At 36.2% G+C, this 20088-nt stretch overlaps 1 protein-coding gene across 5 annotated transcripts in view; it reads left to right on the top strand.

The window, feature by feature from the left end:
• The window catches only part of KLHL15 (kelch like family member 15), a 27784-nt gene extending 7696 nt beyond the window's left edge, over window positions 1-20088 (top strand). For 4 of the 5 annotated variants that reach the window (XM_012569463.5, XM_030282243.4, XM_041718473.2 and 1 more), the window contains 2 exons: window positions 4161-4872; window positions 13251-20088. In XM_012569463.5, the coding sequence (XP_012424917.2) occupies window positions 4168-4872; window positions 13251-14360 (1815 nt within the window). In that variant the 5' untranslated portion in view covers window positions 4161-4167 and the 3' untranslated portion in view covers window positions 14361-20088. Of the gene's footprint in view, window positions 1-4; window positions 2143-4160; window positions 4873-13250 lie in introns of those variants that run through there. The other variant, XM_041718476.2, reaches the window with a different exon arrangement.

Raw genomic sequence — 20088 nt, 5'->3', positions numbered from 1 at the left:
ATGTGTGTGGGAGGAATGGCATAGCTATGCTTTAGAAAAATTACTTGGTTTGAGAGTATTTTGTATTGCTTTTTTTTAATGTTTGAACTACCACATTGCTATTTGCTTTTGATGGAGGATGTTAGCTTTAGAAATGAAGATTTTTACCAGTTAAGCATAATATGCATTTAATTATCTACTTTCCCAGTTTTTGTACTATTTTAACCCCTTTGTGTATTTGTACTGGCAATACATTTTTTGTTTTAAAGAAAAATTTATCTGCTGATAATGTGCATGGCTTTATGCCAAGAAAAGGATATTTACTCCTTTTATTTAATGCAGGAAGACAAGTAGTCCTTTTGCTTTTCACTCATGGAATTCTGAAGCTTCTTTAGATGGTGTAAAGAGAAATCTTACTGGTTTTGTGTCTAAGTAATCCATTAAATGCTCACTGCTGTTTAGGAGGAAAAATATGTTAATGTTGAAAACTAGATTTACTAAAAGTAATGTCAGCAGGAATGTGAAAAGAAGGATTAAGTGATTTAAACACATTTTTAAAACATTCAGAAATAATAATTTCAAAGTGTTGACTCCTTTCGTACTGTTATGGAGATTTGTGGCTGACTCGGTGTTTTAAGTATTTTTTATGGAATAGCTAGTTGTAGGGAGATGTAAAAATTGGAACTCTAAAGGGTATTCCCTAAATACAGGTGGGTTTCATTTCTCAGTATTTCTGTGATTGCTGCCTTGTTAGATTTAAAATTCAAAGGATAATAATATATACTTATTTTTTGGTGTATGTATATTTATCTTATTTCTATTTAATCAGAATTAAAAAGAAGGTTGTAAAAAAACCCCTACATTGTTGCAGTGTCTGTGCAAAAGCAACACAATCACAGATTCACAGACGAATTGAGGTTGTAATGGACCTCTGAAGGTCATCTGTGCTACCTGCGGGGCCACCTAGAGCCAGTTGCCCAGGACTCTTTGGTGATGGTTTGGTTGAGGGTTTTTTGTTTGTGTTGTGTTTTGTTTGTTTGTTTTGGATTTGGAGTTTTTGCATGATTGTGTTGAGTATTATTTACTTGTTTTCCTCCTTAAAAGCAATACCGGAGGTGCATCTACCATGTCTTCACTTCACTTCCAGCTTTTCCTTTTTGCTTCTTTGAGGATAGTGAAAGAGCCCTTTCTTTTAGGGCCATCCTGTGTACAAGTTAATTTTTCTCCTTTTATTTGAGGAGTACCCGTAATGTAATTACCTTTGTCAAGGTAAGGGCAAAGATCCTGCTGTGTGTTTGGAGCTTGCTGCTGTGGTTTTTCAGTTCTGTTAGGAACACAGTAATGCACATACTCTTTTGAAGAACTCCCTTCAGTAGTATTACCTGTGTGATGGGAGATCCCATTATTTCCAGATGAATATATAATTGCTTCTGTCAGTTGGGGAATGTTGCTTAATTTTTTACTTTTTCTCCCCTGATACATAGTTGTGTTATTCTGTTCTCACTCTCACATTTGCAAATTCCACCTGTCCTTTCCCATTTTTAACCCTGATCATGGAACTGAGGCTGAGCCAAGTCTTAGTTGGTCTCCCAGAGCCCTGTAACTTACACAGTTGTACTGTCTTGAGAGTCCTTGTAACACTGAGCCTCTTGGCTGATTCCAGACAGCAGTGAGTTGTTTTAAGTCGCTGTATGTTCTATGAAAATAAGTGGCCCATTTAAAGGCAAGTCATCATTAAATAGCTTGAACAGGAAGGACTAAGGTATGAGTTCAGCTATTATTAAATATCAGAACAGGGGATGGGAGGAGAGGAATTACAATGCTCTGATGAAAAAAGGAAGTAAGCTAATACTGGTCCTTACCTTTTTATTTGATACCAGAAATCCAGTTAGAAAGCAAAATCCTGTGAAGTCGGGCTTTATGCTTCCTCTTCAGTTGGGTGCTTCTTTTTGAGGTGGTAAGAATTAGTGAAGTGGTTCTTTCCTCATCTGCTTTTGTGTAAGAGCTGGCAACAACTAAGAAAATTACCTGATGGTAATTTTTCTTTCTGGTATGCATTTGATATTGAGGAGTAAGAGACTCACAAAGGGAGGTTCCAGAGCAGTTTGCATGTTTCTCTTTGTCTTCAGTGACACTGAAGGGAAGGTGCTGCCGTGGATACTGGTAAGAAAGTGATTGGACTGTCATCTTTGTTCTTTGCTCCTGCTCTTACTTTCAGGAATTAGAATTCTGTGAGAAAGCCTTAATTGTAAGGAGCACTCCCAGCATTGGCTTTATCATGCACAGATCCTGTCATCAGGCTTCAGCAGTGTGGGAGTGGTGCTAATTCCACGAGGTGTGGCTACACCCATTCACCAGTTTAGTTTTGCACAAAGGGTATTTCCAGTTGGTTTTCCAGGATGTGTGCTGAGGAGTGAAGGAGAGGAGTTGATTAACCATTGTTGAGTCTAATAAAATGCATTCCTGTTACAATAGCAGCAGCCAGAATGTGGTGCTTGAGGAAGTGGGGGTAAGTGGTAACTGCACTCTGGTGCTGTGAAATATAGGCCAGCCTAGAGTCACTTCTGGGTCCATGTACTTATGTGAAATTTTATGACCTTGAGAATCTACAGGTTTTCTAATGTGTTGGTATTATTTAGATTTTCGTGTGTGTTATTCATACCAAAACATTATTAGCTTTATTTATTATAAAAAATTCAGAGTTAAATGTAACAAATATCTGAGGGAAGGTTGAAGTGTAATTTAAGGTGGGATGAAGTGGAACAAAAGTAGCTGATGCAATTCTAATAATAAGTCAATGCCAAATAGGGAAGTTGTTGCTCTTTCTCTCTCTTCCTGCACAAGTATATGTCCTGCCCTCTGCATCAGGTTGGTTCTTGTACCAAACCCCACAGTGTCAAGTCAGAAGTCAGCTCACTGGGAAGCAGAAAGATTCCTGGTTTTGAGGTTTTGTGTGTGCTGGGGAGTCAGGGTGGTCATGTTTATGTCATATGTCTTTTTCACGTCTGTCCCTCCATGCTCTTAGTTTATTTTTTAGTCATGGTTATGAGTTGAATTGACTTTCTGGAGAAGCCCGATGAACCCCAGAAATGGCTCAAAGTAGGCAGCAGGAGCTCAGGTCCTGGAATGTGACAGAAGAGGAAAGTGCAGTGTGCTGTGGTCCTTTGAGGAATTGTTGACTGGTTCAAGCTGTGTTGGGCAACTTCACCCTACTGAAACCCAAGGAAGCTGAGCAACATTTTGAGAAATTTCTGGATTTTGAATAGGTTTTTATTTTGATTATTGAATTGACTTTAACAGGGTAGGATCCTGCTACTCTTAGATTTTTTTTTTTTTTTTTAATTTGCAGGTTAATTATAGCTTGCATATAAGTAACACTACATCTGCAAATGCTTAATGAGCAATTAAGCTTCACTAAGCCCACTATACAGAATATTTTTTGTGACCTATTCTTGTCAGTGCTTCTTGTTGCCTTAAGTATTTTGCACTTCATAGATCTCATAACTTAATATTAATCGCTATAGTAAGAAATGAGGGGGAACATGATGGGACTGTGTTTTTACAGGAGAGGTAAAGCATACAATCTCAAATAGTATCTGTGAAAATGTTCATTTTCCTACAAATAACTGTTGACATAGATTTTAAATTTGACACAGATTTTAAAACATAATAACTTTTTTTTTTTTTTTTAGATCATATAACGTACAGATCTACTGAAGCTTGTTTCTGAAGTTCAGAAACTTCAGAAAGGAAGTTTGGCTTCCTTTCTTTAAGACCTTTGATATCCAAGAGTGGGTGTTTTATTGCTCCCCTGAGATAAATTCTTTAGAAGGATTGACGGGGGAGAGGAAAAAAACCATGACAACCTTTTTAGTTCATTATATGACATGAATTAACTTGGAGTAAGAAATCATTTTGGTAGTGTTGCATAGTTATTTTTGTTCATTACCCTGTTTTTAAAATGAGAATATTTGGTTTGGGGAAAAGTATTTCAAGTTTGTGTTTTATGTTATTTTCTCAGTTGATTTTTCAACTGAAGACAGAACAGAAACAATGGTGAAGACTTAATTTCTAATCAAAGCAATCTCAGTTGGGGGTTATTTAGTCAGGAAGGGCTTGTAATATGTTATTAGAAATTATGATTTATTTTTATTTTTATTTATTTTCTTTCTTCCCCCCAGGTGATTCATGGCAGGGGACGTGGAAGGGTTTAGCTCCTCCATCCATGACACCAGTGTCTCTGCAGGATTCAGAGCACTGTATGAGGAGGGATTGCTTCTTGATGTCACACTTGTCATTGAAGACCACCAATTTCAGGCCCATAAAGCACTGCTTGCCACCCAGAGTGATTACTTCAGGATTATGTTCACAGCAGACATGCGAGAACGAGATCAGGACAAAATCCATTTGAAAGGTCTGACAGCTACAGGCTTCAGTCATGTCCTCCAATTCATGTACTATGGAACTATTGAACTGAGTATGAACACTGTTCATGAAATCCTTCAGGCTGCCATGTATGTCCAGCTTATAGAGGTGGTAAAGTTTTGCTGCTCTTTTCTCTTAGCTAAAATCTGCTTAGAAAACTGTGCAGAAATTATGAGACTTCTGGATGATTTTGGTGTAAACATCGAAGGAGTCAGGGAAAAATTGGATTCCTTTCTGCTAGAGAATTTTGTGCCACTCATGTCCAGACCTGACTTTCTTTCATATCTGAGCTTTGAGAAGCTCATGTCTTACTTGGATAATGATCATCTGAGCAGGTTTCCAGAGATAGAGCTGTATGAAGCTGTTCAGGCCTGGCTACGCCATGATAGAAGACGCTGGAGACATACGGACACCATCATTCAGAACATCAGGTTTTGTTTGATGACACCATCCAGTGTTTTTGAGAAGGTTGGTGCATTTGAAAAGCAATAGGCAGGATTCATCATTTAGCTAGGGCAGCATGCCATTAAATAGGTAAGATTCTGGAAGCTATGAAAAGGAACAAAATGATAGCATTTATTTTTCTAATAAAATAAAGCACAGAAGGCAAACATCTAGAAGTGTTGTCTTTGGTTATTAGACAATAATACTACAGTGGCTGGAGAACCGGTATGTTTGCAGTACATGTTTATATGTGACTTAATACGGAAAATAAGGTCACTTGTGTCTAGTTTGATTTCAAATATTCTTAACTGTTTTCCACAAATTGCTTATTGTTTCCAGAGGCTTTAGACCTGCACATAATATGTAGGGTATACTTTATGATGATTGTTATCAATAGAATAAAAAATAGTGACTGTAGATCTTATGTGGCTTAAGTACAGGGGAGAGTTATTTACAAATGACAAGTAGCATCTGCTCTTAAATCTGCAGAATGGTGCTGTTGTTTTATCTTCAGTGCTTGTGCTATTACACAGCAGTTAGAAGTAAGCCCTGATCCTGCAAAGTTACACATTGTACAATACAATCAAAAATTATTGAAGGCATCAAATGTAATGATTTACTTTAGGTATCAGAGGACTCTGCAACAGGTGATCTTATAGTTAACTTTCATTGTATGGAATAAGAGTTAAAAGAGAAGTTGCCTTTTCTACTCTTCTGTTAAAGAACAGACAAAAAATTGTTTTCTAGTTCTTCAGAATCTCTGAATATTTGTTAACAGTAGAGGATTACAGTACTTTGTAAGCAGTTCTCTCACAGGCCAGTAACAGTGTTCAGGTTAGGAATTACTTGATATGTGCTGTTTTAACAATGTTAATTTTGTGTTATAAAATACAACTTCAACTTCTGTATTTTTCACCTCTCAGCAAATTAATAGGAATTCAGACCCCATATTTTTGTTGTGCTTCTTACAAATTAATCTTCCATATATTTTTACTTTAGTATCTACTGAATATACAGACATGGTTGTATTGGGTTTGGTGTTTTTCAGGGCCACTGGATCATCTAAGGAGTAATTCTTATACTCATTTGTATTTTAGATTATAAGAGCTATTAATTACTTCAGACTAGTGAATTTTTATATTTGGATTTTTTTGTGTGTGTGTGAACTGAGTATAGGAAGTAATAATACATAAAATATATTTATGATGCTATATTGGATTATAGACATAAAATAAATGCCTAAGCATATTTTAGAACACTAATGTAATGTTTATATTGGGTTAAAACATTTTTAAGTAGTAGGAGCTCAACTCTGCAACATGCTGTATAGTGTCTTGTTTTAAATAGCACTTTTACCATATTAATACATAATTTAAGCCCTTCAGTAATAAAACTTACAGAATTCACAACATATTTTTTGAGGTTAATCTAATAAGGTAAGGATTTGTGTGAGTCTGCTTCAGCAGTATTAGTTTTGGGGATGCCAGCTCAAGCATCAAGCTGTCTTCAGTTAGATTTCTGTAAGTGCAAGTGAAAGTGTATGTTAGTCTTGAGCATTTTATTTGGTTATAACTTCTGGAGTTGGTTTTAATATCACTGGTATAAACCCTGCATACAGTGCTTATCATGTTTTATCTTGACAGCTACCAAATGGCCCAACAGATACAACTTCAGGAGAGCAGTTGTTTTCAGCATGCCAGGTTATATACCTGCATGCAAAAGCTTTCGCTGGTAATACCCTCTCTGTTAATTGTATGTGGGAGCAGAGAAAAGCCAGTGCAGATTATGGAGTGAGACAGCTCAGCAGAGGGAAGCAGAGCTAATTATGTCATTTGTTACTGCAGCTAGGAATGCATTTGTGTTCTACCTTGGCTGGGGAGTATTAAGTTATCCAGCAGGACAAGTGACAAAGGACAACTGCAGTTGGAGCCAATATCAGAATATAGAATACTTTATTTTTTAATAAAAGAACATGTCTGTTCACTGTTCTGGCAGTAACTCAGAGAGAGCCTCTTTCTTCTATCTGTAGAATGGGGAAATAGTGGTATAACTCCCTTTTTTGAAGATCCACAAAGAGAATCCACCCTTTTTCTGAAGCCAGCACATACTAAATGCATGAATGTACCAAATACAGTCTGAGGTTGACTCTTCCAGTTCACCAAACTCTGTATTGGCTGTACACTGGCTGGCTTGTTACGTACTTTTTTGTAATCTTTCTAATACACATTTCTCAGATGCCTGTCACTGTAGCATACAAATAACTTGTATAATTTAACTTTGCAAGTCATGGTAAGGACTTTTGTCCTCTTAAGCCCTTCTGTTCTATACATTTTTTTTTTTTTGAGAGATGTACAATTTAAAAATTGGTGAGTCTAGATTAATACCTGGAGGTTGATGTGCATTTAGAATGCACAAGTGAAGGTACAGCATATTTGTTTGCTACAAAATGTCTTGGAAGAAAGTCTTCTGAACTATGAGTAGGTACTCCTTTTGTTCCTCAGCCTTTAAAGTACATGCAGATGCATGGGCAAAAATAGAAATATAAATCAAATAAGGATTTAGGCAATAGGCAAAGTATTTGGGGAAAAGCACAAATTTCACTATTCATGTTGTGCTTTCCTTTTTTATTAAACATATCCATAGTCTGTAAGTCTTGAGGAACTTAAAACTGCCTTTCACCTGCATCACTGAGTTAATCTCTGTGTTACTGGAGGCAACCATGTCATGATTTCCCTGAAATATACTGTTTAAGCTCCATTTAGTTTCTGTGTACTACTCAGGTTGAAATGTTGTTTCAAAATCTGTCCTTAAAACCCGGAATTTTTTTATGTCCAGTCTGTAAGGTTTATTATGACTAGCTCATGCTTATTAATTGCTAGCTTAAATCAAAAGTTTACTAATCACTAGATTCATCAGCTTCTGTTGTAGAGGTAGGATGAATAGCACATTATTTTTTAATATCTCCTGTCCTGTTCCTAGAAAATTGTAATTTTTGAGATGATGTCATTGTAATTTTATGTTACCGTGACTTTACCTTACATAAATGTGTTGAATTTTTTTTCCCGTTTACCTCCATTTCTAGTAGTACATCTTTATCTACTTACACAACTTCATTTGCTGAAGTATAGAATAAGAAGTGTGGATGAAGTTAGGGGTCCCTCTTATTGTAAATAGGTGCTGTGCTCAGTATTTTTGGGTGTTAAGATTACTGTTGATTTGAATAGATTTGCTAGCAGTATTTATTATGTGCAGAGCTTCTTAATTGTGGCATATAGATTGTTGACTCCACTCTGATTTGAAAGATTAGATTGAGTTAGACTCCAGCTTGATTTTGACAATTTCCAGCTTCTAAAAAGAAGCAGCTGAGTAATCAATTTGAGGGCATCGTCCTGCTGCTCAGAGGCTGTGCCTTTCTATGGTTAGGCTGAAAACACTTAAGTGATTTCTATTCTTGCAGAATAGCCCTTCAAAGTCCTTCACTGGCACTGAGCAGTTCTCATACCAGCTTATAACTGTGATTAGAATATGGCTGGAGATAAATAGATGTGAAAATAATAAGGATCTTTGTTAGTGGAGTTGATGGATCTTTAGTTTTGATTGAGGTTAATCTCTAGTAAAATAAGTTTGGGGTTTTGTTTTGAGTAAGAGTTTGGTCCTTAGAAGTGTGATCCAGATGCCGTGGGGTGGGGCATTGCTTCTGTAGTCCTCGTAGCTGAGTTTGAGTTGCATCTCACATTCCAAATTGGCAGCCTTAGGAAACATTAGCACAAAAAGTTGGAATCTTTAAAAACAGTTCTTTGTTTACATGTCTAGAGATGATAAAGTGACATTATGAGCCATTGAGATTTTTCTGTGCTTTTGTTTTTGTTTGTCTTTGAGGATTTTTACCAGTTCTACAGAAGGAAGCAAGATAATAGCCACCCCATATAATAACATACTAAAATTTAGTAACCAGGTGCACAAATAATAGCTGTTTAGTTTGGGCAGTTCAAAAGAAGCCTTTCTTTCTGATTTTGAAGGCTTTTTATTACAAACCTAAGTAACAAGAATACAAATACAGCAGTAGCTGTAAATGGTTGTATGAGGAAATTTTGTTTTAAAAAGTCTGTATACTGAAGTCATGTGTTACAGAACATTTACCTTGCATTTCATTGCTCTTCCTGCAGCTTATTAATTGGCATAATTGTTTTTGGGGAGGGGGAAAGCTGATGAACATAATGTGGGGTACAGCTGGTCTTTTGTGGAGATAACTTTTCAAATTAGAAAGTAATGGCTTAATTTTTTCTTTTTCTTCTTCATATAATACAAATTGAAGATTTGGATACTTCCATAACTGCTACAACTAGAAAAGCATGCATTCAATACAGCAGAAAAATAGGCAATGATTAATCACTGCACTAACTTGGAAAGCCAGCACTTTTTATGGAGTGTTTCACTGGTTTAAAATGAAAAAGAGGAAATGCATTAAAGCTCAACTTTACTGTGACTGGAGAGATGCCCCAGGGGGCAAATAAAGGAATGGATGTTTTTAATTATTTTTATGTCTTTTATTATGGAATAACACGTTTGATTTTGTTTATGCTTTTCTCAGTCTGTGTAGCAGAAAGACTGACTGTGAACCACTGGTAGTTCATACACTGAGATAGTTCCCATTTCTCCATCTCTGGAGATCTTGTGGAAACTCTTACATTAGGCTGTGTCCAAGCGTAACCTCTTTAAGTGGGTTTTCTCCAGAAAATTAAAGAATTGGAAAGAATGTACAGAAAATCACCTGAGCAAAGCTTTAGCACTTGGATTAAATTCCCTTTTTCACGATATGACTGGGGTTAATATGGAAGTCCACTTAAAATGCCTTTGAGACCCTTCAGCAAGATAACAGAACAGTTTAAAGAAAACTTCGAAAATGCTTTGAAGTATTTATATATTTTTATCAATTCAGAGTTGATTATGTACTCTTCAGGAATGCACATTTGTTTCATTTCAGGGTTCCTGACAATTGCTGCATATTTCCACCTGTTTTGCTGAAATCCGTGTGTTCTGTTTGAGTGTTGGTAATTATGGACACACTGCTTCCAGAGCTTCTCCATTTGAACTTAACAGGAAGATTGCTCTGTTGATAAGCACTTTGATATTTGCTGATGAACTTCTTGTTGCTACTTACAGGTAGTGGCAGAGCCTACTTTTGAAAGCTGAAGGCTTTCCTTCTGTGTGTTTTGAGTATCAGATAGAAATTCCTGCAAAAGGTCATGGGCTTTCATCTGCTGACATTCACAACTTACAGTTGTTTTAAATACCAAATTACCTTAATTTAAATGCTTGTCTCTTTTGATTATATACACAAGTCATGAAAATTACTGTAAAATTATTTGAAAGTGTAGGCAGAGGGATTTTCTTACTAGTAGAACAGGGCTTTCAAATATTTCTGGAACATTTCATAATGTGTGACTGAAAGTGGGTCAAATGACCTACATTTGCTTTGTTTTCATTTGCATTAAGCAAGTGTGAGCAGTCTGTACTTTCCTATAGGCATATCCTAACATTCATCTTAGACCATCATTTGAGCCTCAAGAGAGGTACTGCTCCTGTATGGCAGAGGTCATGCTGGTGAAAGGTGGATGGCTAAAAACAGGGATATTTTTCCTTGACAGCCAAGTCTAGGAATGCTCCTATTACCTTTTCGTACCAGAAGTGAGGTAGTCGATCACTCTTGTTTTGTGGGATTTTTTTTCTGCATATTGTAAGAATTGCTAGTGCTGTGTATTTTCATGTTCAGCTCTTCAAACTTGTGCTTGTTGAAGCTTCCCCGTGAACTTCAGTCACAGAGGGGTGTTAATAACTGGGAGTTGCATTTGCTCCATCATGTCTTTTTCATTTAAGGTAGGAGTTGAGGTTTTGCTTTGACATGAGTGCCATTGTCAAGACAAGCAGTAGTAAACTAAAAAATTGATTCCCTGGTCTTGAGGGTCTCTCTCTGGAATTAGAGATACTCCTTGTTTTCTTTGGCATGCTCTCATGGGGTGAGATTTAGGCTATGTGGAGGAGTACAGTGATGAGGTTGTAGGCTTATTTTAATTCCAGTTTCTGGCTGGCATTCCAATTTCTATATCTAATAACAGAGTTGTAAATGCTGAGGGAGAAAGAAAAAAAAATTCCATCTCTGCCAGGCTTTACTGATATGTTTCACATTGTAAGCATGTTGATCCTGTTGTCTTCCATAATTGTCCAAGAAAACCTGAACTGCATATAGGTTGATCAAAGATAATTTGTATTTTCTTTTAACTCCAAAGAGGATGGCTTCAGTTTGGGAATGCCTGAAGTAGTCCTGCTGGCTTAGAATTTGAAAGTTCATTTTAAGGATAAAGTAGCCCAGCCATGATTCTTTGTTATTTCAACTTTATTTTTCTTTTTTTTTTAATCTTTATATGTTACCATTTTTCTGTGTTGTGGTTCTCCCTGCCAGCATATTTTCTGTAATTTATGATCAGTCTTTTCAGTCAGGCAAGGTATATATGGTTTATTGTAACAAATACCATATGAGCAAATCTGCCTTTGTATGATATATTACTTATTTGCGAGAAGAAAATAGAGCTGTTGTTCCCACAAGAGTTGGGCTTACTGTGTGTTTTCTGTAAGTGCCATACCTGAGCAAACCTTTTTGCTCCAAAATCACGTCTGGTAAAAATAGTAGAAAGAGTTTGGACATTGTTACAAGAATAATACATATGATCTGCATGTGACCATCCTCCTTTTTTCAAACAAAGATTGCTTGAAATTGTTGACTGTGTCAAAATTTAAGTGGAGGAAAGAAAAAGTATAAATAAAAACATCAAGTCACAGTCACTCTTGAGCTATACATTGCTTTGCAATAGTAGGTTAATATTTGGCTTTCTTTTTGAAATCTGGTGTTTCAAACTGTCTCAAAAACTGTGCAAATTGTGTTCAGTAATAACAGTTCAAAAGATTTTTTGTTAAAAATCATTCTTTGACAGCAGAATGTCTTAATTACTACACAAGAAAGATATGCTTACCAGATGGCTAACAAAATTTTAATGGTATGTATTTATGGAACAAGCAGCTACTTTATTCACAAGGTATAAAGAATATTAATTTACTAATTGCTTTCCATATATGTCAAAATTCATACCACCACCCCTGAGGCATTTGTTCTTTGGGACAGAGGATAGGAGGAGGTGGGGTAAAATATACTTTAAAAGAGTAGCTCCTGGTGTTACCTTGTGATCACCTGAAATTTCAGAGTAGCCACTGATTTTTTTTCAGAGCATTGCTTCTTATTTGGAGCTGGTTGATACTAAAGGCTTTTAGACTGTTTGAAAGCAATCCAATTTTATGTGAAAGAAACTGGGATTTAGGATCAAATCTGATGGAGGGTTTGTGGATTTGGCAGCATCTAGCAGGTTTTGTTTTAGAAGTGTGATTCAGAATGCCGTGTTACACCAGACTGTACAGGAAGAGTGAGGCATCTGAAGAGATTCCCACGGTGAGCTGAGGATTGCCTTGAGCTAGATTAATTAAAATGTTCAAGACAGGGGTGTGTTTTGGAATGGTCTCAGGACAAGCCTCCGGCCATTGAATTGGCTTAGACAGTAGGAAGGGTCCCAGAAGGAATTCTTCTTTTCCCCTGTGCCTTCAACTCCACTAAAACAGCAGGCATGGTTTTTAGGTTGTAACTCTCACCTGGGAAGTGGCAGTTCAAACCTACCTCTGCAATTTGTCACAGAAATGTACAACCAAAGGATTATAGGTGGAGATGTTTCCTTCTTGTGTTAAAGGCATGTGTTAACATGTGGAGACTCAGAGGGGAAGCCATAAGGTCGTTGTCATGATGAGTGGTTGGTGCAAGCACATATTCTGAAGGAAGGTGGTTGAGTACCTTCCCTTCCCATCCCATGGCAATTAAATAGCCCTGTTAGCAGAGCCTAGCAGAGTTCAGGCTTAATTTCTGAGAATTCAGAAAAACAAATGGACTAGAGTAGATCTTGTTAACCACAGAATGGGTGTATAGAGTGTTTTTGAAACCCAGGAAAAAATGGAATTTTTAATTTGGGTACTTCATCAATTAAGTTGAAGGTGAACAGAAGCTGTTTTCAGGAGAAAGAATTAATAGTTTTTAGACTTGGGGATATCAGTAGTGCCTAATTCCAGCATAAATTCTGCATGTGATTATTCCGCTGAAAATGTTAGTCACTGCTCTTAATCACTAAATTGCCTTCTGGATTTTGGATAACAATACATCAGTTTAAACCTTCATGCGTAAATGCAATTGCTCTCGAGATTGCCTGAATGAAACAAAGTACAATAATCTTCTAATGACATATAGTGATTTAAGTTTTCTGGATTGTTTCTCTTGGTCAGAATTTAATATCTTTTAAATGTATTTATAGGTAAAAACATCAGAGTTTTATCGATACTCCCGGCAGCTGCGACATGAGGTTGACCAAGCCATGAATTACTTTCATAGCATTCACCAACAGCCTTTGATGGAAATGAAATCGAACAAAATTCGTTCAGCCAAACCCCAGACTGCAGTATTTAGAGGAATGATAGGACACAGTATGGTAAACAGTAAAATTCTTCTCTTGCACAAACCAAGGGTCTGGTGGGAACTAGAGGGTCCTCAAGTACCTTTACGACCAGACTGCCTTGCCATTGTAAATAACTTCGTGTTCTTATTAGGTGGGGAAGAACTGGGGCCAGATGGTGAGTTCCATGCTTCATCCAAAGTGTTTAGATACGACCCAAGACAGAACACTTGGTTACGAATGGCAGACATGTCTGTGCCACGGTCTGAGTTTGCTGTTGGAGTGATTGGCAGGTATGTTTATGCAGTGGCTGGGAGAACCCGTGATGAAACGTTTTACTCCACTGAACGGTATGATATTACTGAAGATAAATGGGAATTTGTGGATCCCTATCCAGTAAATAAGTACGGACATGAAGGGACTGTGCTTGGTAACAAGTTGTATATCACTGGTGGAATTACATCATCTTCAACTTCTAAGCAAGTGTGTGTGTTTGATCCCAGTAAAGAAGGGACAGTAGAGCAGCGAACACGGAGAACTCAAGTGGTCACTAACTGTTGGGAGAACAAATGCAAAATGAATTATGCGAGGTGCTTTCACAAAATGATTTCTTATAATGGTAAGCTTTATGTCTTTGGTGGTGTTTGTGTGATCCTGAGAGCTTCCTTTGAATCTCAAGGATGTCCATCTACAGAAGTCTATGACCCTGATACCGATCAATGGACTATATTGGCTTCTATGCCAATAGGTAGGAGTGGTCATGGTGTAGCTGTTCTGGACAAACAGATAATGGTTCTTGGAGGCCTTTGTTACAATGGTCATTACAGTGATTCCATTCTCACTTTTGATCCAGAGGAAAACAAATGGAAAGAAGATGAATATCCAAGGATGCCGTGCAAGCTGGATGGCTTGCAGGTCTGCAGCCTGCACTTCCCTGAGTATGTCTTGGAGCATGTTAGACGTTGCAGCTAAAATGGAATGAAAAACCCAATCAAATACAAAAGAGCTATAGTAATTTGAAAAAAATTACAAACCAGTTGAATTCCTGCAGAGACATTTCCTTGTGTATAAGAACAATGGCTCCATGCTCAAGAGAAACAGGATGTACAGGGAGTGTACTTACCGAGTTTATTAGAAAAGGTGATAGTTGGTCTGACCTTGTGAAAGCTTTGGGTTTTTTTTAACAAATATAATTTTAAGTGTGAGAAAAATATATATTTTTGAGTCTGCTTTTTTTTGGTAACATTTTATGTCCACAATATGTTCTCTTTTTTTTTTTTTTAAATGGCCATTATACCACTATGCTTTTGAAATAAGTTGAATTTGGCAAAATATTTGTGAAAGGAAGGGAAGAAAGATGTTCTTTTAATTTTTTATTGAACATAACAATAACCGTACTAGGGTACAACCAGGTATAAAGTAAAAAACCAGACTATTTCTGTACCTTATGTTGTCTTTTAGATGCTTTTTCCATTAACTGCAAAGTACTCTCAAATCTACTAGGTGTTTTTGTTTTCCCATATTTACTTTGGAGAAGAATTTTAACCCTTTTGCATGACCCTTTTCCTGGTTTTGTATAGTTGTACCAGTAAGTCTGCCAAAATGCAAATTACACATTTTCTACTAAATTGAAAACAAAGCATTTTTATATTCAAAACACTATTTCTATGCTGCCTTCTATTGTCTGTGTTGTGTTTGTTGGTGAGTAAAAAAATGTATACACACATGTGCATACACTGTAAAAACTGTATATAAATACATCTTTTTATGTGCAGTTACAATATTTTAACTAGTGCACAGATTCAGCCATATCTGTTGAATTTTGGGTATTCTTTCATGAGCTAAATAGTTCAAAGTTCTTAAGTGAAACTGGAAGCCTCATTTGGTATCAAAGTAACTTATCTTTAGTATATACTGATTGATTCAGTAACCTTAAACTCTTTATATTGTTCCTACATAATGAACTGTTAGTTATTTCTTATTTTATAAATTATTTCTTAAAAAGTAAACTCATTTTACCTGAGTTTCTTTTCGGTTTCAATGTGCTGCCCAGTTTTCTTTTTTCATAAAAATATAAAATGTCAATAAGCAAATGTTCAGCACTGCTGTAACCCACAGTTATTTTTGGAACTGGATACTGGATATGCTACAGTTTATTGTCAATACTTTTCTTATACTCACACTGCAATATGAGTACTCATATTGAAGTGGTATAATATTTTTATTATTATTATTATTTAATTAATAACTGTTAAGAACTACTGTGTTTTGAAAATGTGCAGTTAGGTGGTTGGTTTGTTAATATAATTTCTGTTTCTTTTATAAAAACCTACACAACTATGGCTACTGACCTTGGAGTGCCTGAATAGAGATAGCTGGTCCAAGAGGGCTTTGACTATTCCAGTGTGTTAAATTGCAGATATAAATGACAATAGATTGATAAGAATTATCTGCCAAGACATAAATAATAACAGTAACTGCATTTGGACTGTCTTTGTGGATTTAAGTTAGAGCACTTCTAGAGCCCAAAGGAGCCATCTGGGGAAGCTGAAGGCTCACATGTAGTTCAGATGCTGAAACGTGAGCTGCATATTTTGTAAAATCTTACGCTGCTGTGTTTCATTTTAAGCAATAGACTTTACTTTATATGCAGCAATGCAAAACCATGTTATTCAGCATCTTCCAGTCAGAATTCACTGTAGAAAAGGAATGTACAGTACTCAGGGAGTCTAAAAGAATGCACTTACAAAGGGACCAAAATCACCCTAAATTTTCTATGTTAAAAATAACACCTACTTGTGTAAATGAATTTCAAATTATAGAAGTTAAAACAATGTGTAAAACTTCTCATATTGTGTTCCGGTGTTATTGTAGGAATTATGTTCTGTGTTGAAATGTCAGTTTTTGGAGCTATATGGCAAGTCAGCAGATTTTTAGGGTTTGTTTATTGTTAGAAATGATTTATTAATTGAGTATTTTCATATGTTTTAGAACAAAGAGGGAATGTTTGACATCATAGCTGTAGTGATAAGTTATTTACACCAGAAGGGACTGGACCAAATATTGATACTCAGCCTTCAGATGCAGACTAGTTTGCAGCTAAATTTGTCTTTTTTAATAAGAATTCAGTTTACTGGATTAGAAATCTAATTTACTTTCTTGATAGCCTAACTTAAAGAAAATGTGGCTTATACTAAAACCTCAGTTTCACTGTGTGACATGTGTACATCACCCTACATGGGGAGGGATAAACTGACTCTGTAGGTGCTGGCTGTGTGCTGACTGTACATAGTTTATGGAATATTGGGGCACAAGAGAATAAAAAGACAGGTTGGGGAATTTTTGTTTGTTTGTTGGGGTTGGTTTTTTTGTTGGTTTGTTTGGTGTTTTTGTTATTTTTTTTTTGTCACCAGCTCATTTCTTAATGAGGCAGCAAGCTAATCCTGTGTGAAGCGGCTGTCAAGGGCACATTACATAGAGTAGAGTACTTCACTTAGTGGGGCCAGTGCCAGTGTGAGGAGCAGCCCTGGCTCTGGGTATCAGGTGTTCAGGAGTCAGATGTCTTGGAGACATGGCTAAGACTTTATTAAAAGTAATGGTTAGGATATGGGTATCTCAAGTTACATTTTTGAGTCTGCATTTAAGCGTCTTCTGAAGCTCTGTGCACTCAGCAGCTGCCACTAAAGTAATTGACGAGTGCTGACACTTGAAAAATGAAGAACCACATCGGTTTTGGTGCTCTGCTTTTAAGCTCATGTTTATCTTCAGGTGCCCAGTTCTGAAAGATCTTGTTCAGGATTGTAGTAGTAATTGTTCTGTGAAATTATAATTGAACTCTTGGTTTCAGCTTCCCTGAAGCTATGTCTCCATTGAGAGGCTGGCTGTAACCTTTCCAGCATTGGGGATGGTTGGAATTTACTTGGGATTTGAATGGAGGGGATATGAGAATGTTTTATCAATTTACATATCTACCGTGCGTTCATTGTTTGATACCTGAAATACAAAAATTAGCTTCTCTTCTCCTTTATGTAAGTATAATGGAACTTTTGAGACAGTTACTTGGGTTACTTGGAGGGATTTTTTAACTGATTTTTTTTTTATATTTGCTCTTAGTATTTAGCTCCAGATAATTTAGTACCTTAATGGGAACAAACCTGAGATGGCTAATAGGAATTGCCCATTACTATCAAATTTTGAGCATTATGGTGAGATTAAGATGGGTTTTAAAAAACATTTAAATGCCTCTCATTTGTCAAGGAATAGCTAAGTTATGACTTTTGTTTATTAGATTTGAGGAGGTTCTATTCCCATCCCATGATGGAATATCAGTAATCTAAAGTCACCCACATGTTTAAAATTTGGCGTATGATTTGCTTTGAAAAGCAAATGTACTTGCCTTTTTTTAGAAAGGTGGACATAGTGAGTTGCAATTTAGTTTGTTTTTTTTTTTTTTTCACATCTATAGAAAAAAATGTATAAGCTTCATGTATTAATTTAGCAACCAACTTCAGGAAGAAATTTTCTTTTCTAGTGAGACAATGGACAAAAAGCACAATGTTCCTGTAAAGGGACTGGATACTGCCAGTTCCCATTTCATATGCTCCTAGGTCTGTTTTTAGGGGGCAGATTTTTTTTTTAAGTACTGCATAAGGAAAAAATAGCTCACTTTCTGCCACAAAGTGTTGGTAGTTTCATTGTGGGAGGCAATGGAATCACCAGTCAGGTGGCAAAAAGAAACTTTGGAATTTTTTTCCCCATGAATTCAACTGGAAGAAAGCAGACCTTAGGTTTACAGAGGTCCTGCTGTTTCAGAAAGCGCTGCTAGCAAGTGGCAGCATATGAGCTACCTGGTAACCTGCTTTTATGTTACTTTCTTTTGAAAAATGTGGATGCCCTACTTCCTGCAGTATGATAGCAGTCCTGTTAGAACTAGCTCTGAGGGTTTGACTGTAATATTGCCCTGGTTCCTGAGCTTTGCAGCTATGTATTCTTGAGTCCCTCCTGCCTTAGAATCCTAAGTGCTGCCTTTCCTCTTGCTGATAATATGGTAACTACTTGTGTCAGGGATGAAGCTTCACTTGACACTCAGGAAACAAAGATAAAATTCAGCAGCTGCAGATTCAAACTGATGTAAAAAACCCCATTGCATAACTCACTATGTCCATTCTTTAGCAAAGGGAGGGTAAGCATTGTGGGGAGACACTGACAGTTCTTTAAAATAAATTTATAGTTTGTGTCAGCCTGTATATGTTGAAGTCTTTTTAGAAGTAATTGCGTTTGTAGAGGTATTTTGCCTTTTTAATATACTTTTTCTTAAAAAAAAAAGTGAATTTGGCCCCAGATTCTTTTAGCACTTCAGATGTGGACTTTGCATATGTGAATAGTCCAATACAAAGAAGCAGAAAATTCTAAGCTGCTTAAAGGAAAACATGTAAGCACATGTGTTACTAAGCCTGTGCTTAAGAGTTTATAGGGTTGGGGCCATCAGAGAAAACATCTCTACTGTTAATAAAAATATATATAGGTGGTGAAGTTACTTGAATACATACAGGTGGTGAAGTTGTCTGTCACATGTGGCGGGGTTTACTAAATGAGAGTGGGAAAGAACATAACTGGAGAACACATCATCTAGTTGAACACATCATCATCTTGCTGGTGTCCTGTAGCTAACATTCTGAGATTTTTATGTATGTTAAACAACTTAAAGCTGCTTAAAATAAATACTAATGACTACTTTTGCATCTGTATTCTATTTTTGAAAGATGATGACTTGAAAATTTCCATTTTGTGTGGGTAAACTTCATAAAACATAATTGTATGTGGCAGGTGACAGAAAAACTAATTTGTTTTGAGCACAGCTTTCCTGTGTCTCCCTCTACTAATATTTTTACACTTCTCTAAGTTCAATTTGTGTAATCTTTTAAAAATAGCTTTCAAAAATCAATTTCAAATACCTTTGGATTAATATTAAGTTGGTAGCTGGGGAAAATAATTTCAATTTGCAGATAGTTTTTATTTATGGCTCTGGTAGAAAAATCTTACTGTAAGTCTAGGAAATGAAGTGCTCTGTAGGACTGTAAAGTCAGCTATATTTAGAGGGGCTTTTATTACCTCAGTGGGACCCACCTAACTTTTATGTCAGTGTTGGAGCAGGTGAAGGGAAGAGTGAATTTTGTGTTCATGTTAAATATTTTTCCCTATATATTATTTTTGTAGATCTTTCTAAAATAAATTATTATATTCTCGAGATTGCAATTCCACTATAATTCCCACAATTCCAGTGTACAATATCAGATTGTTTGTATTGAAAAGAATGTATTTGATAAGTTAACAGGAAAAGTTATTTTCAAACTGTACTGTGTTTGTGTCTAGCTATTGGAAATACTTTTCCTATAGAAAATCAAAATTATATGTATATGTCCTCATATATACATTTGGATTAACTGTCTAATGATTAGCCTGGGACTGCTATAAGCTTATCTGAATAATTTAAGAATTGCCTCTTTATAAATGTTTTAAAGCATTTTTCTTGTCTTTTTTTTTTTTTTTTTTTTTTTTTTTTGGCAGAAAGTAATTTTCCCTTGCTATGGATACAGTATGCTCAGACTTGCATATGTGCTCTGTTTGGGTTTCAAGCTGATAAAAAATGTATAAAATATGTATAAAGAAAAGTGTAAATAAAATATTTTTAATCTTTAAA

The sequence above is a fragment of the Taeniopygia guttata genome, chromosome 1 (genome assembly GCF_048771995.1).
Source record: "Taeniopygia guttata chromosome 1, bTaeGut7.mat, whole genome shotgun sequence".
Classification (NCBI taxonomy): Eukaryota; Metazoa; Chordata; class Aves; order Passeriformes; family Estrildidae; genus Taeniopygia; species Taeniopygia guttata.
This window is presented reverse-complemented; position numbering and strand designations above follow the sequence as displayed.